This window comes from Lemur catta, chromosome X (genome assembly GCF_020740605.2).
Source record: "Lemur catta isolate mLemCat1 chromosome X, mLemCat1.pri, whole genome shotgun sequence".
NCBI classification, from domain to species: domain Eukaryota; kingdom Metazoa; phylum Chordata; class Mammalia; order Primates; family Lemuridae; genus Lemur; species Lemur catta.
In genome coordinates this window covers 29,726,322-29,751,196 of record NC_059155.1, presented here as the reverse complement: position 1 = coordinate 29,751,196, position 24,875 = coordinate 29,726,322, and the positions used below count along the sequence as shown (strand labels likewise).

General features: G+C 34.6%; 1 protein-coding gene across 8 annotated transcripts in view; it reads left to right on the top strand.

Moving 5' to 3' along the window:
- The window catches only part of SMARCA1 (SWI/SNF related, matrix associated, actin dependent regulator of chromatin, subfamily a, member 1), a 74,974-nt gene that overhangs the window by 8,859 nt on the left and 41,240 nt on the right, over positions 1 to 24,875 (top strand). For 5 of the 8 annotated variants that reach the window (XM_045537988.1, XM_045537981.1, XM_045537986.1 and 2 more), the window contains 12 exons: positions 1,470 to 1,649; positions 5,552 to 5,707; positions 6,848 to 6,979; positions 7,912 to 7,980; positions 11,257 to 11,366; positions 12,996 to 13,222; positions 14,195 to 14,316; positions 17,643 to 17,678; positions 18,631 to 18,783; positions 20,518 to 20,650; positions 21,329 to 21,477; positions 22,927 to 23,046. In XM_045537988.1, the coding sequence (XP_045393944.1) occupies positions 1,470 to 1,649; positions 5,552 to 5,707; positions 6,848 to 6,979; positions 7,912 to 7,980; positions 11,257 to 11,366; positions 12,996 to 13,222; positions 14,195 to 14,316; positions 17,643 to 17,678; positions 18,631 to 18,783; positions 20,518 to 20,650; positions 21,329 to 21,477; positions 22,927 to 23,046 (1,587 nt within the window). The remainder of the gene's footprint in view (positions 1 to 1,469; positions 1,650 to 5,551; positions 5,708 to 6,847; positions 6,980 to 7,911; positions 7,981 to 11,256; positions 11,367 to 12,995; positions 13,223 to 14,194; positions 14,317 to 17,642; positions 17,679 to 18,630; positions 18,784 to 20,517; positions 20,651 to 21,328; positions 21,478 to 22,926; positions 23,047 to 24,875) is intronic. The other 3 variants (XM_045537982.1, XM_045537989.1, XM_045537987.1) reach the window with 1 other exon arrangement.

Sequence of the window (24,875 nt, the reverse complement as noted above, 5' to 3'; positions counted from 1 at the left end):
TGTCTAAACATGAAGGATCTAAAGATCTTTAATGTTGAATTTATGCTGACACTAGATATGTTTTAATTACAAGAAAAGAAAGATACATTAAGGAGTATAGAAAATTTGGAAAAAAATAAAGAAAAAACTTATAGTTCTGCTACTTAGAAATAAGCACAGTTAACATTTTGGTATATTTCTCTTTAGTCTTTTTCTTCTGGATGCATTTATTTTACATTGTTGAAATCATATTGTATATATAATTTGGTATTCTGATTTCTTCACATTCATACATATTTTCCACATAATTAAAATGGAAAGATAATTGTTAATTGCTGCATAATAATCTAGAGAGGTACCTCCCTAGGATTATAATTTTATTAAACTTCTCTCTTAATGCTGTTTATTTGGATTGCATCTTGATGTATAGTGTAAATAATGCCATTATGAGAATCTTGCAGTGTGTTTTTTTCTGTACCTCTCGGATAATTTCCATAGGATTCCTAAAAGTGGAATTACTTGGTTAGTGAGTATAAACATTTTAAGGTTTTGATGCATAGCGTCCATGAAACCCATCTCATTTAGTGACATATCAGGTAGGATAAGCCCTATAAAATAGCTTTAAGATTTAGTTTATAAAAGGAAGTATATGCCTTGCTTAGAGATAAAGCCAAAAGGTATTTTAGAAGGCCAAACTGCATAGGGCATATTTCCCTTTTCCATGGATTAGGTAATGGGTTCATGGATATTCAATATATTATTAATATTTTTTAAAAAGTCTACTGGGCTAGGTGATTTCTAAGGTTCTTTTTGGCTGCAAATTTCTGTTCATTTGTGATTCCTAAGGTCTTTAAGAGTGAGATCTAAGACAGAGCCATAAGCCCCTTGAGACACATAGTCTGAATATTTAATCCTGGGCTGTAATAATGTTGAGGGCAACAGGAAAGAAAGACTGGTATCTAAGCAGGCTGGCAAAGGAAATGTGTCTTTGTGAAACAAACACAAAAAAAATTCCTAATTTTGACCAGGTGTGCTGGCTCATGCCTGTAATCCAGCACTTAGGAAGGCAGAGGCAGGAAGATTGCTTGAGGCAAGGAGTTTGAGATCAGCCTGGGCAACAGAGTGAGACCCCCATTTCTAGCAAAAACAAAAAAAAATTCCTGATTTCCAACTAGTATAAAAATTATGTAGTAGATTACTTGCTCCTTTAGGAGTAAAAATGTCTTAAAGAGAAAGCTGCTTTCTTGAGCAACATTCTAACTTCAAATTCTTGGTTTCTTTTTGAGCTCACAGTAAACACAATACTGAATTGGAATGTTTTTTTTGCTTTTTAAAAAAATGGTATTTTTTACTTCTCATTGGCAGAAACATAATTGTCTATATGAGATAGTTGGCAGATATCTTTTGTCATGTTGTTACTAAGAAAATGTTTATTTAATTAAAGAAAAAATGTTTATGGATTTTTTTTTTCCCTTGTGATGATAATGCAGGGTCTTGGTAAGACTTTACAAACGATTGCTTTGCTTGGTTATCTGAAACACTACCGCAACATTCCTGGACCTCACATGGTTTTAGTTCCAAAGTCTACTTTATACAACTGGATGAATGAATTTAAACGATGGGTCCCATCTCTCCGTGTTATTTGTTTCGTTGGAGACAAGGCTGCGAGAGTAAGTGAGAAACAAATTTAAAAAGGCAGTGGAGAATAACATTATTTCTGGAACTGTTTAAGTTACATGCTCTTGTTAAAGACATCTTAAGTCGACTGCTACTAAATGATGCCTAAGTTGTGCTTATTGTAAGCTAGGCTGTGTTGTAAGTGCTTTGCATGTATTAATTAAATTCTCACAACACTCCTATGAGGTAAATGTATTATATTAATAACAGACAATCCATTGTTATACTTCATTTACTTTTAACTAGCTCATTAACCTAAGCAGTTTTGAATTGTACTTTTAAGTGACTTTTTATAAAAAAAATTTATTTTATTGACAGTGTGTCTTATCAGTGGCTCTATCATTTGTGCTATTTTGAAGCCAAAAATATGTACATTTTCATGACTAAAATGTTTTAATTTTTGAAATTTGACTTTATACATGTACCTGTACACATATACAAGTGGAACCTCTTCTTTATGTACAGAGAGCCTAGTGTTCTGTGTTTATGCATAGATACAGCTTTTGGTTTTGGTTTTTGAATAGAAAAATACATGTCTGTATATATTCTCAGATAATATTAGAAACTGGGCATTTTAGGCGGAGTGTTTAAATTAGCCATTTGTCAATCTAGTAGGCTATAATTATTTTAGGAGTGTAGAATTAATCTAAAAATAATAAATTATGCAAAAATACTAAAATGAGTAATCAGCTTAGAAAGAATATTATTAAATTTTCCAGAGAACATAGTTTAAAGATTTATTCTGTTTTACATATTTAGATAAGTTATCAAAAGATATCCTCAAAAGAATAATGGTAGCATAATGAATTATGTAATTTTATCCTCATCATTTTGCTTGAAGAAAAATTACTTATGTTTATTTAAATTTCGCTTATAAATAATTTAAATATTGAAATACTGAGCTCATAAATTTACAATTACAGGCTTGATTCTTCCCTATACCTAATATTTCCCAGTAGCAAGTTAGTCTCTTAGCACTCTTTCTGGTCACAGTTGTTATTTAATGTAATACCATTCCTTGTAGAATTTTGTATTTCTAACATGCTGATCTTTTGTTAAAATTATTTCTTGAAGATCAAAAGCAAAAGAGAAATATCTGGGCTTGTGTTTTTATAATGCCTCAGTAAAAATGTAAATCCATGGCTTTCAGCTATCTTATATGAAATCTAAGGTTTTCGTGGAACAGTATCTCTGGGACTTTTCAAGAAAGTGTGGATGTATTTAATTTACGACTGCCCTATCTCTGCCCCATAGGAGGTTGAGATTCTGGTGGCCTGAAAAATTTCTGAGTCTTGAAAACCAGTCTTCAAAATTAGTGTTTTTCAAATTACGAGTTGCCACACATTAGTGGGTTGTGAATTCAGCTTAGTGGGTGATGACAATTTTTTACAACGTCAAGAGAGAATAAAATAGCAAATAGCAGAGTTTCATGCTGTAGTAAGGATAAATATTGTTTTGAGAAACTTTTAAGTTGTCTCTTTCTGTGTACGTGCACTGAAACATTTATGTGTATGTGGATTGCAGTTTAAAATGTAATGCAACTGTGGGCCATGGTAGGGAGTTTGAAAATCAGTAATTATCAATTACATAAGTAATGAATGTACCATATTCAGCATGTAGAGATTGATGTCAGTATGTATAGAGGAAGTCCACATCATTATTTATAGATAGATTTGAATCTTGGTACTGCATAGGATAGATATTTTGGGTCTTTCTATTTTCCTGGCCTTCTGTAAACATTTTGAGGACAATGTTTTAGTAGTAAAACATTTGACATAGGCTACAGTGGGTATTTAATTAAGTTAAGAGATAATTAGAGATACTCTTGATCCTTTCTGATACCAATGTAGTCCTGAAGTATATAGAGGTATGATTCCCAAACATGGTTTTGTGACCCCTTCCTTTTCCACACTAAAGTTATCAAAGATAGTGGATATAGAAACATATCTGGTTTTAGTTACGGTTTTGCTACTGATTGTGTGATGTTGAGTGAGTCTCAAAAGGCCTTAATTTTGTCACCTTTAAAATGAGAGCTTTTTGGATTATGTGACACCTTTAATGTTTTATCAAGATAGTTAACTCTAAATCTATCTATTAGTAACAAAAATTTCAAAGCAAAGCTAATTAATTAATTAATTAATTTGAGATGGAGTCTTGCTGTGTTGCCCAGGCTGGTCTTGAACTCTTGGGCTCAAGCAATCCTCCCACCTCAGCCTCTCAAGTAGCTGGGATTACAAATGGGAGCCACTGTGCCCAGCTAGCAGAACTAGTTAAATTAAAAATTTGCATCTATTTCATGGAACGTGTAGAAGGAACCATCAAATGGAATGTCTCACAAAATCAAACAAGGATAAGGTATTAGCAGGACTGAATGGGGTCTGGCACCCTGCTTCTCTTTATTTTGTCTCCAATTCCCTAATAACTTAATTAACTTTTTAAATATGACCATTTCCTAAGGTGCAACTGAGATTTCTACAAAGGGTTTTTTTCCTGCCTTCTACTTCTGTCCAGGCTATGCTCTTATGCACAGTGTGCACTCAGTAAATATTTGTTGAATGTGTCAACAGTGTGTTTGGTGCATAGCTGTAAATTATGAAATAAAGACTATGCAGTGAACAGTTAATTTTGTTTATGCATTGTAACTTCAGATTTACAGTAGTAATTGGCCCCTTCTTAATATAGATTTTGCTGCTCCCTATTAACTTTTGTGGTTTTCTTTTGACCTATAACATCTGGAATTTAGTTCATACAAGTTAAAAATGCTCTCAGTCAACCTGGTTACCATGTTGGCCACTGCCCGTGAAGAGTTAAAAATAGTTCTAAGTAGACTCACTGTTTTAAATAGCCTCCTGTATGAGATAGAGCAAGTCCCCTTTACAAAATTACAATTGTAGCCTCATAATAAGAGTAGGAACCTCACAAAAACATTAATGGGCTTCCATGACTTCTTGAGTATATAATTGATCCCTGCAAGAAAATGGAGGAACATATAAGAGTTCTCAAAAGGTTGGAATCATTCATGTATATTGAGTTCTTTCTATTTGTTGAAACTATAGTATGTTGGTAATGGTTGGATCTTGGTAAGAACATGTATTCAGAAAGAGTTACTTTGTCCAGGTCCTTTTGGACTCCTCATGATATGAAGACAAGCCTAGTAATTTAGTGATTTTTTTCTGGCGATAAGAACTTTTCTAGTTCATTGACTATGCTATACATGAAAGGGAAGCCTTTGTTTCTCTTCTGTTGGTGAAAATATTAGCATGTCTTCCAGATAGTTGACCACAAAGGTATCTTTGGGCCTTGGTTTTCCCATCTTTAAAATGAATGAGACTGAATGATCGTCAGATCTCTTACAACTCTTTTTTTTTTATATTCTTATTTCAGCATATTGTGGGGGTACAAAAGTTTAGGTTACGTATATTGCCCTTGCCCTCCCACCCCCACGAGTCAGAGCTTCAAACATGTCCATCCCCTAGACAGTGCGCATCGCACTCATTATGTATGTATACACCCATTCCCTCCCCGACCCACATCTGCCCGACACCCGATCAATGTTATTCCTAAATGTGCTCTTAGGTGATGATCAGTGAAACAATTTGGTGGTGAGTACATGTGGTGCTTATTTTTCCATTCTTGTGATACTTCACTTACTAGAATGGGTTCCAACTCTTTCCAGGAAAATACAAGAGGTGCTATATCACCATTGTTTCTTATAGCTGAGTAGTACTCCATGGGATACATATACCACATTTTATTAATCCACTCATGTATTGATGGGCACTTGGGTTGTCTTACAACTCTTAATATTCTCTTGACAGTTAAATTCTCTGATCATATTGTCACATATTCTAATATAAATGCATATTCTAATATAAAGCACTTTATTTTGCATTAGGCTGCCTTCATTCGTGATGAAATGATGCCAGGAGAATGGGATGTTTGTGTTACCTCTTATGAGATAGTAATTAAAGAAAAATCTGTATTCAAAAAGTTTCATTGGCGATATCTAGTCATTGATGAAGCTCACAGAATAAAGAATGAAAAATCTAAGGTAAGTTCTCAATATAAAGTTTTCATTTAATTACTGGGTCTGTTTGTTAACTTTTCTGTATTCAAAATAAAAAAGTTATGGAAGATTGTGATTTTATTCATGAAATGTGAATGCAAAGCTAAATTATTGAATACAGGGCAAATAAAAATCGAGTATAGTTTTTAATATAAAGAAAATTGTGTTCATTTGCTATACCTCCTGTGTAGCCTAATTCTGTTATGCTACAGTATTTTAATATTGTTGAGAATATTTGGTGTACAAATATCGTTTGCATTGACTTATTTTTTATTGGGGAGCTACCTTATATGTATTTATATGGATTAGAAAAAAATTTCCTGGAATTATCTGACTTGTGTGAATTAGAGTGTGGTGTTAACATTGAAAAATATCAATATTTCTTGCCATTCAACTCCATCAACAGTAGGAAAAGCTTCAATTATTATGATGAACCTCTCTTTGGATCACTGGGCTACTTTGGGAGAAACAGGGACAGAACTGGAGCAAAACCACCAGGTGGATCATACTAATTTCAAATTGGAACTAATACCTGATAAGAGGACGCATGTTAGAGAATAATTGTTTATTTAAGAGCATTAAAAATTTGCATTTTTGTTGATAAGATTACTGTTCTTTTTTTTTTTTTTTTTTGCTTTTTGTGTCTTAATTTCTGTGGTCTTAATATTTAGAAAGTTAACGTAAGGTATTGGGAAAATGGGCTCAATTCTGATGCCTAAAAATTTTGACCCGGCCAAGTTAGAACTTGGCTAGGCATGTAGATGAATGTGGTTGGTGGGGAAGAAGGAGATTTTGTTGTATAAAATGACTACCTGGATTCCATGGAGAAGTTCTGACTTTTTTTTCTGAGCCCAAAATGGAGAAAATAAAGATTTTTGAAGTGGGGGAGGGGTCTCAGGTATAAATATAATCTGTACTCTTTAAAGTGTAGAAATGCCTAGAATATTTTGTTCAGTTGTGTTTCACTGCAGCAATGTCATCTGAGCTAGGCTATTTTTCCATAGGAAATTAATTATCAAGTTTTATTGTAGTCAAGAAATGTATTGGTTGGATAAAGTACAGTATAACTGAATGTTACACATTCTAATAAATAAAACAATGCTTATATAAATATTATTTTTCTAGCTTTCAGAGATTGTTCGTGAGTTCAAGTCGACTAACCGCTTGCTCCTAACTGGAACACCTTTGCAGAATAACCTGCATGAACTCTGGGCATTACTCAACTTTTTATTGCCTGATGTCTTTAATTCTGCAGATGTAAGTTTAAGCCGTACATTTTGAGTATAATTTTATGTTCACAGAACATCCGTTTTCAAAGCATAGAAAGTAGATTGTTATGCTAGGGTAGCAAACTGAATTGAATGATTTAAGGACTTTGGAGCTTGATTTTCCCCATTACAGATACTACTTGATAATAAAACATACAAAGTTCAGCTATCCATTGGTTTGTATACCTTATCTAGCTTTTGTTTGTTTTTATTGTTTGATAAGATTAACATTTTTATTAGCATTATTTGTCTTTGATTTTTATATTCATACTCCTTCTTAACTACATGTGAGATTACTATGGTATAGGGAAGCCTAATAAATGTATTTTAAGGAAAAAATTAAGGCCGGGCGCGGTGGCTCACGCCTGTAATCCTAGCTCTGGGAGGCCGAGGCGGGTAGATCGCTCGAGGTCAGGAGTTCGAGACCAGCCTGAGCAAGAGTGAGACCCCGTCTCTACTAAAAATAGAAAGAAATTATCTGGCCAACTAAAAATATATATACAAAAAAAAAAAATTAGCCGGGCATGGTGGCTCATGCCTGTAGTCCCAGCTACTCGGGAGGCTGAGGCAGTAGGATCGCTTAAGCCCAGGAGTCTGAGGTTGCTGTGAGCTAGGCTGACGCCACGGCACTCACTCTAGCCCGGGCAACAGAGCGAGACTCTGTCTCAAAAAAAAAAAAAAAAAAAAGAAAAAATTGCTGATGGAATTCCTATATAATGGTGTTCAAATTTTGTTAACTGCTCTAGTATTTTACCTGTTTTCCGAAGTAAATAATAATATTGGTCATCACAATTAATATATTTTTGAAAGTACTTTTCAAATGGATCATTTCTATATTGGTTATATAAGAATCTATAGAATATCGAGTTTGTTAAAAAAAAAAAACTGTGTACTTATTGCAGAATTTCTGCTCCTCCACAGGACTTCGATTCTTGGTTTGACACTAAAAATTGCCTTGGTGATCAAAAACTTGTGGAAAGACTTCATGCAGTAAGTAACAGCAGATAAGAAAATTCAGTAATTAAATGGTATATATAACTGAGCCAGAAAACAAACTTCTGCAGAATCCGTTTGCCTCTTGTCTCAATGTTACTGCTTCTCCCTCCCAACCTTTCTGACAGCCTCTTTGATAAACAAATTCTACTATATCCTCAGCCTCTCTGTTGAACAGTTTTCTTGCCTTGGCCCTCCCCTGTGGATAATGTGGTCCTCTCTCCAGTAGAGGTTGTTCACTCTCCCACACCTTACAGGTCCTCGGGATGGTATTAGTATTCTCCCAGTTCCCCAAAGCCACCTCTGAGTCACTGTTTCTCTACTGTCATGTATAAAACTCTTCCTTTGAGGCCCAAACCATCTTGCAGGTTACCCTCCACCCATTCTCTTCCCCATCAATCTCTTCATCCCCAGGTGGCTCCCTCACCTTCACTGAACACCAGCTTTCCGTTCTTTAATAAGAACTTATATCCTTCTAGCTCTTTCAGTCATGTTACTCCTTCTGTACCTGTTCCGTTACCTCACAGAAACCTCCAGTCCCTGGACCCCTGCTTTTTCTCCCTATCTGTCAGCCCATTTCTGTTGTGACTTCTTTCTGTATCTAGCAATGAGCTCATTTTCTATCACTTGAACCACTCTTTGGCCAGTACTGCCAAACTCCCTTGCCCCCTTGTCTGTCTGCCATACCTGCCCCGTAAACCCTGAACTGGAATAATGTAATTGTCTGTCCTCTGGGTTTCAATTTTGCTTCTACCACTTACTAGAAGAGTGAGTGACCTTGTCTGTACTGGGGCTGTTCAACACTGATAAAGAAGATTTCGCAACTGTACAGGTTGGAACTGCTGTGATGTCATGTTCTCTAACGTAAGCTGGGATGTCAAGATACTGGTGATCTTTCGACATGGCCTTCTACTAGCCTCTTTCCCATTTCCTGTTAACAGCTATTTTAGACCTTCCCTGATCTCACCAAGACTTCTATCCCAGGTATTTCCTGCCCTCCTTCTCCCTCAGCAGGTAACATTATTCCTTTCTCAAAGAGAAAATAGAGGTCATTAGGTAGGAATTCTTTCAAGCATGTCTGTCTTCCAATGATATCTGCATCTGTGTTATTTACCTTCTGTCTGAGTGGAAGAGGTGTCCTTTCTCTGGTCAATGGCTAATTCTTCCATGTGAACGCTGGATCTCATCTTTTCCTATTTCCGTATGGACTTTCCCCTATGATATATCCTTTTAATTGTCTACATTTTCTACCTCTCCCTCCATATTGGTTCTTTTCCCTCAACATATAAACACGCTCAGTTATCTCTCTTATTAAATCCAAACCTGAATCCATACCCACCCACTCTCACACAGTCCCTGTCTAGCTGTGATTCTGTTTTCTTCTCTTGATAGCTAAACTTCTTGAAAGAGTACTTTATCCTCTCCATCTCTACTACCTAATCTCCTAGTCACTCTTGAACTCACTGGCTACTGGCTTCTATCCATACAACTGAAACTTTTCAAGATCTTCAATGACTTTCCAGTTGCTGAATTCAGGTTACATGTTTTGGTCAGTATCTTGGCTTCTCTGTACTAGTTTACAGGGCTAGCCACTTCTGCTGCTGGAAACTCTTTCCTGTTTGGTTTCTAGGATACCATTCTCTTCTGGATTTGCTTTTACATCTTTGGCCACTCTTATCAGTCCCCTTTATGGGCTTTTTCCCCCCTCTTTCTGTCCCTTAAAGTTTAGCATTTTATAGGGCTTTGTCTTTGACTTTCATACATGCTCTCCCTGGGGATCCATTCCCATGGTTTCACCTACCGCCTGTATATACTGAGAACTCCCAAAGTTACTTTTCCATAACTCTCTCCTAAGCTTCTATACTTTCACATATCACTGCCCTCTGAGTGTTTCTGCCTAAATGTCTTGCTGGCACTTGAAACTCTTAAGAATATATCTTAGACAAGTTTCAGAGACTCGAACCAAAAACCAGAAGTCTTCTTTTACTCTTCGCTTTTCCTTACCTCCCATAGATATCTAATCATAATAGCTACCATTTATTGAGTGTCTACTGCAGTTAAGCTCTACACATGTACTACTACAAATGTCCACAGCAGCCTTGGAAATAGGTATTATCCCCATTTAAAAATGTTCGGCATACACACATACCATAAATTTTTTTTTTGGATGAACAGATGAGGAAACGGGCTTGGAAACATTAAGAACTTGCCCAGGCTCATGACAGCTAATCAGGAACTGAGCTGATTTTTAGAATAAGCCTGATCTGGGTTTAAATTCTGCATCTACCACTTACTAGCAAGGTGACTTCAGTGAACTTACTAAAATTGAAATAATCACATTTCTGTCAAATATTTATTGTAAGGATTAAATACTATATGTGAAGTTCATATTGCAGTATCTGGCACATTGTAGGTAGGTACTCTATACGTTGAAGCACTTTGATTTTCTTGTGATATAATATGTCTTTCGTGTATACATTGATTATTTTATCTTTTTTCTGCTCATCCATATCTTCCTTCACATTGAACTGTTTTCTTCTCATTCATATATTTAACTATAGTCATGCCCTGCATGACATTTTGGTCAATGACGGACTGCATGTATATGACCATAGTCCCATAAGATTACAGTGAAGCATATATAGAAACCAGATATATGGCACTTGATAATTGGCATCGCAGATCAAGTAGGGAAGTGATGCTGGGATATTTGTTTTTCCATACATATATAATATACATATTATATATATATACACACACACACACACCATTTAGATTTGTGTAAGTACACTTTATGATGTATGCACAATGACAAAGTCACCGAATGATGCATTTCTCAAAATATATCCCCATCATTAAGTGATACATAACTGTATTTTGAAAGGATCTGCATTTGTATTTCATTTCTGGAGACTCTTTGATCGATACTCTGGCTTCAGATTTCTTCTCAGGTTTAAAAATCTTCTTGGATTATAACAGCTTTAAAAAAAAGGGGGTTCTTTGGTGCTTATTCTGTAGTCAGTGATCTTTGTGTGTTAATTTCTTATGTCTTTTGTGCCATCACATCATGAATGTCTACTTTAGGTCCCCTATTCTGATTTTCTAATGGGCCATTACTAGGTTCTTTGCAAAGAAAGTTGGCAATTGGTGTTGGTAGTGTTTGTCAGATTATGCAATGAGAAATAAGTTTCACACTAGAGTGTTGTTAATAAAATACATGGTTGATAATATTAAATGTTTTTATAAACTTTTATAAAAACTATCACTTTTTAGGTTTTAAAACCATTTTTGTTACGTCGTATAAAAACTGATGTAGAGAAGAGTCTGCCTCCTAAAAAGGAAATAAAGATTTATTTGGGACTGAGTAAGATGCAACGAGAGTGGTGAGCTATTTTATTAAAATTTATTTGTGTATCAGAATTTACTAAAAATTAGTTTTATAGTTGTTCAGTTATGCCCTTAGTTCAAAATTACATTTTATATTTCAATGCAGGTTAAGTGTTTCAAATATTTAAAGAGAAAATTTATAAGTATTTTATTTAACCTTTGAGAAAGAGCATAGGCTTTGGAGTTAGAGATCTGTGTTTGAATCCCACGCATTGCCTCTTAGTAGCTATTTAGCTTGGGTAAGTTACATAAGCTAAGTTTCCCTTCTGTAAAATGGGAACAGTACTATTTAGTTTATGAGGATGATGTTGAGATTAAAGGGGATGATGTCACTGGCACACCAGTTAGTTATTCTTGCTTTTTCTATCAGCAAAACATAGTTATAATCATAATAATAGTGATGATGATGAAAACATCCAGAATTGTGGATATTACAAAAATAGAAGCTAGAAACATTTGATAAATACAAGCAAAGCAGGAAATCGACAAGGGGAGTCACAGGAAACATAAATAGGACATGTTAATAATGTGGTAATGCTGCTAAACAAAGCAAAATGTTACTTTTATAAGTAAAATTAGATCATGTGTAAAAATATATAACAATTTCTCTACTATACAAGCCAGTATAGGGTAGAGGTTAAGAGTATATTCTTTGGACTCAGACACAAGATTGAACCTTGGCTTTGTCTCTTGCTGTGACCCTAAGTTGTTTAACTTCTTCTAGCTGCCTGAATTTTCATCTTTAAAATGGGTATGATACTAGTACGTACTTCAGAATAGTTGTGAAGATTTGGTGCATGATTCATATAAAGCCCTTGACATGATACCTGGTACTTGCATTCAGTAAAAGTTGGCAAATATTATAATTAAATATTAGTATTGATCAGGTGTGTACATAAGTCTCTTTTTGTCTGAGTGAAGTTCTAGAAAAGATAAAATATTTATAGGATCAGAAAAAAATGATGTATTTAGGTATAAAAAATAGAACACCTGTAATCCCAGTGCCTTGGGAGGCCAAGGCAGGAATATTGCTGAGGCCAGGTGTTCGAGACCAGCCTGGGGAACATAGTGAGACTCAGTCTCTACAAAAAAAAAAAATAAATAAAAATAAAAAATTTAGCCAGACATGGTGGCACACACCTGTAGTCCTAGCTACTGGGGAGACTAAAGCAGGAGCATCGCTTGAGCCCAGGAGTTCGAGGTTACAGTGAACTATGATCACGCCACTGTGCTGCCTGGGCGACAGAGTGAGAGCCTGTCTCTAAAAACAGGAAAGAAAAGAAAAAAATTGATTTTGTTTTTAGCTCAAACAAGTAAAAGTTGGATGTCAACTTTCAGCAAATTTTGTACTTACTGAATAACTATTGGATAAGTCTCTAAATAATTATAAGCTGGTGGCAATTTATAATAATGGATAAAGCAGGAGGAATCAGGTTTATAAGCAACATACAAGTTACAGTGTTCCAGTCTTCATTAGTTTGCTGGTTTTGGTGATCAGATTTAGTTTCAAATCAAATCTTTTTGTTTATCTTTAAACAGGAATGTAATCTGATGGCCAAAGGAACATTTCTTTATGACATTAACCTTTCTAATAAGTGATGATTAATTATAGTGTAAAATTTTAGGTATACAAAAATCCTGATGAAAGATATTGATGTTTTAAACTCTGCTGGCAAGATGGACAAGATGCGACTCTTAAACATTCTGATGCAGCTTCGAAAGTGTTGCAATCATCCGTATCTGTTTGATGGTGCTGAGCCAGGTCCACCTTACACCACTGATGAGCATGTTGTCAGCAACAGTGGTAAAATGGTAGTTCTGGATAAACTGTTGGCCAAACTCAAAGAACAGGGTGAGTAATCAATTTTTAAAATTAGCATGGAATAAATTCATATTAATGACTTGTATATGAATAAAATTTTCCATATTCATTCATTCATTCACTTGTTCAGCAGACATTGTTGAGTACTTACTATTTGCCAGGAATTGTCCTACGGGCTGGGTGTACAAAGATGAATAAGACAACAGTCTTTGCCTTGGAGAAGCTCACAGTGTAGTGAGGAGGAATAGTTGCAGTTCATTGTGATAAGTGCTATGGTATGTTGAGAAACTGGGAGTTGGGAAGGTCTTCACAGAGATGACAATTTGAGGTGAGCACTGGAGAATGTATAGGAGTGAACCATGGGAAAAAGGAGGGGAAGGGTTTTCCAGGGCAATGCAACAGAAGCATGAAAAAAGGGAATGGGGGAGCTTATGGTATTTGGGGTAGAGTGGCAGTTGATGAATCTGGGAAGATGGATGGACCAAATAGTGAAAAGTCTTTTAAACCATGCTTTAAGGAGTCGGGACTTTTATCTTGAAGGTGGTAGAGGGAGGGTCATAGGATATTTGACTGTGGAGAGTGACAGAATATGTCACTCTTGTGTGTTAGGAAGAGAACTTGGAGGCGGTATAGGGGATCTACTGAGGACAAGAGTCTAGAAATAGGAGACTAGTTGGGAGACCTATTGCAGTAGTCCAGTGAGAGAGCCTGTGGACCCATTACTCATCCTTAGGACAAAGTAAAGGCAGACGTTAAATCATTTCAGTATGTATGGAGGATTTTGAAGACCTTAAAAATGTGTATCTCAACAAATGCATAATTCTATATAGCATCCCTTGAAGGGGTGTGTATGTGTCTCTGTGTGTGTTTGTATGTGTGTAATGGAGTGTTGGTTCATGTACTGTATATTTATATTGCCTATAATGTTTAATTTTATTCTTGTAACTTTTAAGTTAGTTTTATACAAGTTATATAACTTTCTTTTTTGGTGAAATGTTTTAGGTTCGAGGGTTCTCATTTTTAGCCAGATGACTCGCTTGCTGGACATTTTAGAGGATTATTGCATGTGGCGTGGTTACGACTATTGTCGACTGGATGGACAAACCCCCCATGAAGAAAGAGAGGTAAGGAAGAGACAATAAAACAAGACTTCCAAAATCAGAGTTCAATTATGCACTGTTTTTCACCATTAGGTAGTTTTGTTGAACTTTTGCATTTTCTTTAGCTAGGAGCATTGACTTTCTCACTGTTATCTCTCTCTCTTTGATCTTCAATTTGGTTTCCATCGCACTGACTCTTTACAAATCATCCTTTCCAAGGTCTTCAAAGACATTCTCACTTATCTAAAGGACACTATGCCATTCCGTCCTTATCTCCTCTAACCACTGCTGTCTCTGACCTTTGATTACTAACTGATTCTCCGCTTACTTGCTGGCCTCTAATTTTATATCATTTTCTTTTTTGCTTTGCTACTTAAAGCAGACCCTTGCCATTTGTGGAGTTTAATGGTTGAGATTTTGCCAGTTTATAAACAACTTTAAAGACCCATGAAACAGTAATTTGTAAAGGGAATAATCTTGGCCTCATAGAGCTTTTATAAAACTTAAATGTGACAACATAGGTATGTATAGGTGCTTATCATGAATTTGGATCTTGGGATGCTAGAAGGTTGGTGTGCAGAAATGAGTCACTTAGTAAGTCTACCTATTATCTAGTATCTTTCTCAAATTTGGAAATTCTTATAGGTGTTTATATTATCCTTCACAAATGTCACTGATCTCATGTGTTTTCAACCCATTAAAGCACTTTTTTTGGGAAGGCTTTGATAGTTTATCTTCTATTTTCTGTGATCCTCCAGGGCTCTGTCTTTGGCTTCTGTTTTAAGTCTATACAGTAAGTCCTCAGTTAACGTTGTTGATGAATTCTTGGAAACTGCAACTTTAAGTGAAACAACGTGTAGTGAAATCAATTTTACCATAGGCTAATTGATATAAACAAGAGTTAAGTTCCTATGGCATATTTCATCACAAAACATCACCAAACTTCTAAATAAGGACCAAAACACTTCTAATATTAAACATCGAAATAAATGTAAGCTATATATAGATTTCAGAAATATTAATAAAAACAAGATAATCATTTACCCACCTATTCCAGTTCCGGGTCGCAGTGGCCTTAGCCTCTCCTGGCAGCTCAGGGCTCCAGGGGGGAACTGACCCTCGACAGGCCACCATCCATCAAAGGGCGCACTCATATATACACCCACACTCACTCACACTAGGACTGTGTAGACACACCAGTTCACCTAATGGGTACAGCTTTGGGATGGAGGAAACCAGACACCAGGAGAAAACCCACGTTGATGTGGGGAGAACGTGCAAACCACACAGACAGTGGCCCCGGCTGGGAACTGATTTTTCTCTCATCAGCTTTATAACAAAACGATGTTAATTCAAGGACCTGATGTACTCATATTCTGGGCAAAGATCACGATTTTATGGTATAGTCAAAAATGCGCTGAACTTAGTTTCAGAAGACCTGAATTTTAGCACCAACTTTACCACTTTGTAGTGTGTGCAAGCTGTTTAATTCTCTGAACCTCAGTGTCTTTAATTGTATTAAAAGGTTAATACAATTAACACCTGGGCTGTTTTTCTGACAACATTGTTGTGAGGATCAGTGGATATAATAGGTAGGAATACAGGTTTAAACTGAATAGTGCAGTATATGGCACATGTTATGAAATTGCACACAGGCCTTTTTACTTCTTACCTTTAAGGCCCCATTTCAGCCTATAAAGACTCTTAGCATGCTTCCCTCTCCTTCCGTAGCTGCACTGGGAACTCTGTCCCTTGTGGGCCTCCTTTTTTATTTTTATTTTTTATTTATTTTTAATTCAAGCATTTATTAAATGTCTACTATGTACTCAGCACTGTACAAGGGGATGGGCCTCCTTATTGAAGGAGTAAGTGTAGGATAGTGTTCACAGCAAGCACACAGGCCATTTTCATATGAAGGGTTTTACTGCTACCCTATAGGGAAACGGTTGTGATAACATTTAGACATACAGGGACGTTTCAAGGCTTACACTATTCCCTGCCCTATAGTTTTTTTTTTTTAATCTGAGATGGTAACTTGAAGCTTTACTTGCCGACTTACTCTGAGAACTGGTTTCTCCGAATCCACATTAAGCACAGGCCCTATAGTGCCATTCAAGATGATCCTTCTTCCTAGAATGAAGAGCACATACCAAGGCAGAACAGTAAGTGCTTTCTGATCTCAAGTAGCCAGTTTGCATTTCTGACTGATCTCTCTGCTCATTACCCATATATGTCCAAATTGTTCTGGTTTTTTAAAAATTCCAAATAATGTTCTCCCTTCAGAGACTCTGAATTACATGTATTGACTTTAAACATAGCAAAGTTAGAACTGTTCATTTTTTTTTTTCTTGGAAATTCCCTGCTTTCCCATTACATTGTCGTCCACACCATCATTTCATCTGTTTTCCTAGTAAGAAGAGGAAGACCACATTTGGTATCTGACTCTGATTGTGTGCCAGCTGTCAATAAATAATTCTTTCCCAGTAGCTCTCAGATTTGCCCCTTCTCCGTTACTACAGCTAAATTCAGCTAGCAAAGCTTCTGGTCATCCTCTGACTCAGTTCCTGTAACCTCTACTTAATCGGCCTCCTCACTTTTATAGGGAAAAGAACTAACATTTGTCAAGCAACTACTATAAGCTAGGCAACTTAAAGTTCCAATTGAATTCTCCCAGCAGCCTGGTAAAGTATTGGTATAATTTTCTCCATTTGAAACTGTGTCTCAGAGAGGTTAAATGCTTGCCCAGAATCCCAGATATAATGAATGCTAGAGTTGTGATTCATGCCCAGGTTTTTGCTATTTCCTCTACACCAAGATGCCTCTCACTACACCATGCTGCTTTCTATACTGTCCCCTTTACCTGCTGTGCTGACTGTGGCAGTGGGAGCCACCTTCTCTGCCTATAACTTTGACCATGCCATTCTATTCATTAAAAAAAAACCCTTGCCTGCATTTTGTGATTATACAAGTAATATGTGATTGCTGTAATAGAATAAAGAAATTTGGAAATTTGGAAAATGAAAGTATTTCTGGACAATCTTTTTATGTATATATAACATGTATAAGTAATTGATATCATACTATATATACTATATATGAAGTTCAGTATCCTGATACTTTTTATTCAACATTATATTGTACTTTTCTATGTCCATTAAAAGATCATTGTAAAAATAATGTTAGGGTAATATTTCATCCTATGGATTATATAATTACTTATATACTATAAATAATTTATCTCCCAATTGTTGATCATTTAGGCTGTTTCCAATTTTTCACTATTATAAATAATGCTACAGTGAGAGTCCTTATACATAAATCTTTATGTACATCTCTGATTATTTCCTTAGGATAAATTCCTAGAAGTGGAATTACGGGGTCACAGGGTATGAACAATTTTAAGGCTCTTGATGCATATTGCCAAATTGCTTTCCAGAAAGTTTGTACCAATTTACACTCCCAGCAGCAGTGTATGAGAGTGCCCGTCTCACCACCCCCTCGTCAACATTGAGTATTATCATTTTTTTATCTTCAAAAAATGGTATTATGTTGTTTCAGTTTGCATTTATTTGATTACTGGTGAGACTGAACATTATTATTGTGTTTTTCAGCCATTTGTGTTTGTTGTTCTGTGAATTGTCTGTTCATTTTTTTTGTTCATTTTTCTGTTGGAGTCTTAGTGTTTTTCTAATTAATTTGTATGAGACCTTTATATAGTAAGGATATTAATATTATTTTTTTAAGATTCTTTACTAAATATCCCTAGATTACCTTGTTTTCCTCATTACTTACCTATTTGTCCCTTGTCACCATACTGATAAAAGTCTTCTTACTGTCTCCTTTATCTGTTGTTCTCATTCCCATTTCTAAACTTTTTCTCTCTTGGTTCATCTTCTAAACCATACCTAATCATACCTTCTTTATTAATCCTTTATAAGCTAATGGGAATAAAGTTGAGATTTCTGACATTTTACCCCCAGATACATTTCAGCACTCCATTAAAACATTTTCACTATTTTTTTTAAATAATATAAATGAATTATTGTTTAGTTAAATTTCATTATGTGATTGTTCTAAGTTTGTCTATTGATGTAAGCTTTTAAAGATTAGGAACTTCATTTATGTAATATACTTTTTATAGCAATTCATACAATACAGTATATAGATGTATGCTTAAATTTTTTTGAAGATAGAAGAATATAAAATATATTTATAAAGATGTTATAAAATGTAGATTTTCTGTATGCATGTTAAAATTTGTTTCTTAAGGACTCTGGTGATTATAATTTGATATTTTTTTCTTTTTTTTTCTATCCCTTTGGCAATTAAAAAATAAAGGAAGCAATAGAGGCCTTTAATGCTCCTAATAGTAGCAAATTCATCTTTATGCTGAGTACCAGGGCTGGAGGTCTCGGAATTAACTTGGCAAGTGCTGATGTGGTTATACTATATGATTCAGACTGGAATCCACAGGTTGACCTACAAGCTATGGTTAGTAATCTTCCATGATGTCAGAAATTTATCATACCTCAGAATACTATTATTTATATAGTATAAAGGTAATTTAAAATAAAAGGGTAACAACTTTGGGGACGTTTTGTAAAAGTTGGATTATCCTGGAAAACAAAGTTGCTGTTGTAATTGCAAAAACAAACAAAAAGAATGAAAACAAATAAACATACCTCAGATCCAACTATAGCATTTCTATGTCAATTTTAGCTTTTATCATGAAACAGAAATGTCAGTTTTTTTCCCATTCCTGAAAATTGAAGAGGACACATACATTTGTTTTAATGAAAATGGTTACAGAATTAATCTCTCATTATTAATTATTAATGAAACTGGGACAAGTAGGATTTTTAAGTTTTGTAGTAAAATGATTGGGGAGAGAAGATAAAAAGGTGAGAAGGTAATATATTCCAGGAAAACATTTGCTGCTTAAAAAACTATTCTACACTTTAAAAATATTTTTTTCAGGGAGCTTTTCCTCTTGCCTTTCATCATGACACTAAAGGTAACTCCTTTGATATTTTGGCATCATTTATTGAACTAGAGCTACAGCTTCTCTCAATGTGACTCACATTTTCAAATAAAGAAATATAATTTCAGAAGTAAAAAGATGCAAAATAACTACATATTCAAAATCACAAGAAGTTGTGGAATAATTGACTTCTTTTTGGAAACAATGAAAAGTCATCTGCCGATGAGGTATAACTTAGAAGTCCTCCCTTTATAATAGAGACTTGAAAAAGGTTGACCATTGGGACATTTTAAAATCAATATGCTGTGGCATAATTATTACTACCTTAGCATGGTGTTGAACTACCTGTTTGATGTGACTAAGTAGCAGTAAGCCCCCGGAAATTACAGTGTTACTGAACTGGAAAACCTAATGGTGGTAGCACTTCATTTCCTCAGAAGTGTTAGAGTAGAGCTGATCTTTCAGGATCTGTTAGTTTGGGTTTAAAATTTTAAATATTTGTAGGGTATTACATTCTCTTTTAATGTGCTGTGTTGAAACTTTGTTACTGGCCTCTAGTGTTTTTATATTTAGTACAAGGGCTGCTTTGAACCTTGTTTCTTTGATTTTTTTTCTCTACTACCTTCCTCCCTTTACCTATGTACTCTAGCAGCTTCTGTGTTTTAAAAACACACTCCCTAGATGTTTTTATATTGCTAGAAGTTGCCACCTGTCACCTTTACCAACTATAAGCCATAGGACCAGTTCTAGACTACTGTATAGTAAGGATATTAATACCTCATTAATTTTTATGACCCTTTACTACATATCCCTGAATTGCCTCAGTAAGCAGAGAGAACTGCTTGATGATGAGATAAAGCAGACTTTTGCCACCATAACAACCCTTGCTAACTACTTATAAATCTCCTTGCTAGTTTGGAAGATGTTTGTATTTAGTGGCTTAAAGTTACTTAGTAACTCAATCCAGAAACTTCCAGCTGCCTCTTGTCCTCATCTTAAAGGGGCTTTGCCATTTGTCCTTTTGGAAGTTTCCCATTCATTAATGGTATAATATAATATTTGCCGATTTCTTTGGTCCCAGTGGTCTTTAGGTATTCTTAATATTCATCGTCCTCTTTTCAAAAGTGGCAGGTCTAGAGAGATAAAAAACTAATTTTATTTTCAGAATTTCACGGCATGTGATGGCTATACTCTAAATTTTATCCAGAATATCCAATATCTTATATTAGGACTCTTTCTACTAGGATCGAGCACATCGTATTGGTCAGAAGAAGCCAGTACGTGTATTCCGTCTCATCACTGACAACACTGTTGAAGAAAGGATCGTAGAGAGAGCTGAGATAAAATTGAGACTTGATTCAATTGTTATACAACAAGGTATTTGTACATGTAAACCTAATTAGGTCATTTTTGCAAATACACATGCAGTTTTCTTCAAAGAAGCTTACTTTTAATAGAGGTTGACCAAAATTTGAAAACTTAGAGAAAGAAAATTGAAACATCACTCTCTATCCCATAAATATATATAATTATTATATATCAAGTAAAAATAAAAAATTTTAAAATGCTAATTGAGATGTTTTAAAACAACAAAAGAAATGTTCCTAAGTAAAACCCTTGCATTCAGTACATGGAATAGTTGAACTTCTCTAGCTTATAGTTGAATGCCAATAGCATGTCTTTTGATATGTCTGATATTGTAGCAGATAAAATGTCTAGTTTTTAATTTTTTAAAACATGTATTAGAGGGTACCTTTCCATACAGAGAAGTTTGATCTGAAAAATATAGTCTGAACATGAAAAAAACAAATGTTTCTGTCCTTCTGGGTTTTAACTGAATTTTACAGAAGGAATTTCACACTGAAATAGAAATTCTGGTAGAATAAAAACTTGTAGGGTTGTTCATTAAACAAATAAGTTTAATGCTCACTAATTTTTTGTTCTTATAGAGCTTTATGTATGGTTAACTGTGATAGTGTCTGATTAGAACTATTTGTTGTGCTTTCTTTGGAACATAATTGATTGAATATATACAATTTTCATTTTTATTATTAGGAAGACTCATTGACCAACAGTCTAACAAGCTGGCAAAAGAGGAAATGTTACAAATGATACGGCATGGAGCCACCCATGTTTTTGCTTCTAAAGAGAGTGAGCTGACAGATGAAGACATTACAACTGTTCTGGAAAGAGGGGAAAAGAAGGTTAGTAAAATGGCATTTTGTTTTCATAATAGATTGCTTTAAAATCAACATACTTCAGCATATGTGTTATTTGCATTGCATTGAACTAGATGTTTCAAATAACTCGTATTTTCTCTAACAACTTGTAGATCTATTTCTAGTGGTGGATTTAGGGGTTTAAAAAAATTTTTTGGTGAGAAAGACTAAGAACCAGAGTTTAAAATTGAGTGACCTTATATCTCATGCTTATTGAAAATACTGTACTTAAAAGTCTAGTAAATTTTGTGTTTAAGCACATGTATAAGGACTGCATTTTTTATAGTCTTTTTTTTGCACTGGATTAGGAATTGTCTACTGATGCATTGTGGTAATTGAAAATCTTTTGTAAACATTTCATGAAATACTAAAGCATTATTTGTTAAAGCATAATAAATTGTTTCAGAATATTTTGCATTTAATTTACCTTTTTCACAAATTATGGATAATTTCAAACATAAGCAAAAGTAGACAGAATAGTATAATAAGCTCCTATGCAATCATCACCCATTTTTTAACAACCATCAACCAGTCCTGCCCCATTCATATCCCCAATTCATTTCCACCTTTATAGATTATTTTGAAGGAAATCTCCAACAAATCATTTCAGCTGTAAATATTTCACTATATATTTCTAAAATATAAGGACTCTTTTTAAAAACATAATAATTATAGCATTGTCCCACCTGAAAAACTCCAATAATTCTTTAATAACACCAAATATCCAGTTAGTATTCAAATTCCTAGTTGGTTTATATTTATACTTTTTAAAAACAGTTTCTTTGTTTTTAAAAAATCAGAATGCACATGAAGTCTGCACATTGCCATTGGTTGATATGTCATCTTATCTTTTTAAATCTATAGGTTCCGCCCACATTTATGAATTTTTTGTCATTTATTTGGTAAAGAAACTGGGTCGTTTGCCTTTTGAGTTGCTCACAGTGTGGATTTTGCTGAGTCCATCTCCATGGTGTATTTTATCATGTTTACTATAATATCCGGTAAAATGGTTGACTATGCTTTTCAGAAGATTTTTGTTTTTGAGGTCATATCCTGTATTTTGAACAATCTTTTGATAATATATTTCATATCAGTATGCAAAATGTGTTGCTTTAGTCCAACATTGCCTTTATTTTAGCACTAGCTATTTGTTCAATTAAAGTTATACAATAGAAATTAAAATGTGGCTACATTTTTAATGATAAAAAAATTTTAAAGAAAGCCTGAGAATACTTGGGAAGCACCATTTAAGTATTTAAAATACTTGGGGCAAGTTAAATTTACATTCAAGTTTGATGTTAGAATTGCATTCATACCTTGTAAATGAACAGACTGGATATCTCATGTCAAAACCTGATTTTGTAAGAAGGTAGAGGATTCACAGATTTTTATAATTCAGTGATAATTTTCTCATTTCAATGTATTCAACTTTAGACTGCAGAGATGAATGAACGCTTACAGAAAATGGGAGAGTCTTCTCTTAGAAATTTTAGAATGGACACTGAACAAAGTTTATACAAGTTTGAAGGAGAAGATTATAGAGAAAAACAGAAGGTAACTTTTTACCCTCAAACATTAGATACTCACATTAGCATTTCTCCCCATAATAATTATACAATATTAATAACACTGGCACTTATCTATTACAATACTCTGCTATAGAGTGAAATTTGATGTAGGGCAAAAGATCTCATGCCAGGTATACTTTTCACTTATTTTGCTGGTTTATTATTATTATTATCATCATCATTGTCATCATCATTTTTGCTGCTGCTACTACTACTACTTTTGTTATTGAAGAACAGTATAGGATTGCAGTTGAGTCCCTGAACTTGGGAGCTGAAATCTGAATTCTTTAATAATTGACTCTGGGTATTCAGTTTTCTCACCTGTCAAATGGAGGTTATAGTAGTTATATTGTAGAGTGATTCTGGCAGTGACACGAGTTAATACTCATAAAGTAATTAGAACAATGCCTTGTACATAGTATTAACTATATGAGGAATAATATTATTAGTAACGTTTAGTTGGTTAAATGTCAGAAGGACTTTGTTATATGTGGTCTCATTTATAAAATATTGCCTTGTAATATACTGCATGGACAGCAAGCATCTGTTGAAGAAATCGGGATTTTATCTTGTCTGCTTAAATTGAAATTAAGGCTGTAATTTTAGAATGTTTGATTTGCAATTAGATTTGCAGAATGGTTGCAAAAATAGCCCAGAGTTAACATATATCCTTCACTTAGCTTCCCCTAACAACTTACATGTTAGTATAAATATCAAATCCAGGAAATTAACACCAGTTTTCCCCCCAATGTCCTTTTCCTGTTCTAGAGGATCCAATCTAGGATCCCACATGTATTTTAAAAAATAGCCTTTTTAATTTTTTCTTTTATTTTTAGTTGACACATAGTGTGTATATATTTATGGGATACAGAGTGATAGATATTTCAATACAACAAACATGTTAAAGTTCAAATCAGGGTAATTTAGCATATCCACCTAAAACATTTATCATTTCTTTGTATTGGAAACATTCAAACTCCTTTATTCTAGCTTGTGAAAATATACAATAAATTACTGTTAACTATATTCACCCTTAAAGACTTAAATATAAGACCCCAGACTATAATACCACTAGAAGAAAACGGGGGAAATGCTTCAGGACATTGATCCTAGGCAACAGTTTTATGGGTGAGACTTCAAAAGCACAGGCAACAAAACCAAAAATAGACAATTGAGACTATATCGAACTTAAAAAACATAGCAGAGGAAACAGTCAAAGAGAGGGAAGAGACAACTTGTAGAATGGGAGAAAATATTTGCAAACTATTCATACTACAGGGGATTAACCTGCAGAATATATACAAGGAACTCAAACAACTCAACAGCAAAAAACCCAAATAATTTGATTTAAAAATGGACAAAGGAGATGAATAGACATTTCTCAAAAGAAGACATACAGATGGCCAACAAGTATATGAAGAAATGCTCCATATTACTAATCATCAGGGAAATGCAGATCAAAATCACGAGACAGCGTCTCACCGCAATAAGCATGACAGTTATCAAAAAGACAAACAGTAATGAATGCTGGCAAGGTTGCAGAGAAAAGGGGACTCTTATACACTGTCAGTAGGAATGTAAAGTATTACAGCCATTATGGAAAACAATATGGAGGTTTCTCAGAAAACTAAAAATGGAACTACTGTATGATCCAGCATTCCCACTACTGGGTATTTATCCAAAGGAAAGGAAATCAGTATATACATATTTTGGTTTTTGTTTGTAATGAAGAGATGGCGTCTTACTGTGTTGCCTAGGCTAGATTCAAATTTCTAGATTCAAGTGATCCTCCCGTCTCAGCCTCCCAAGTAGCTG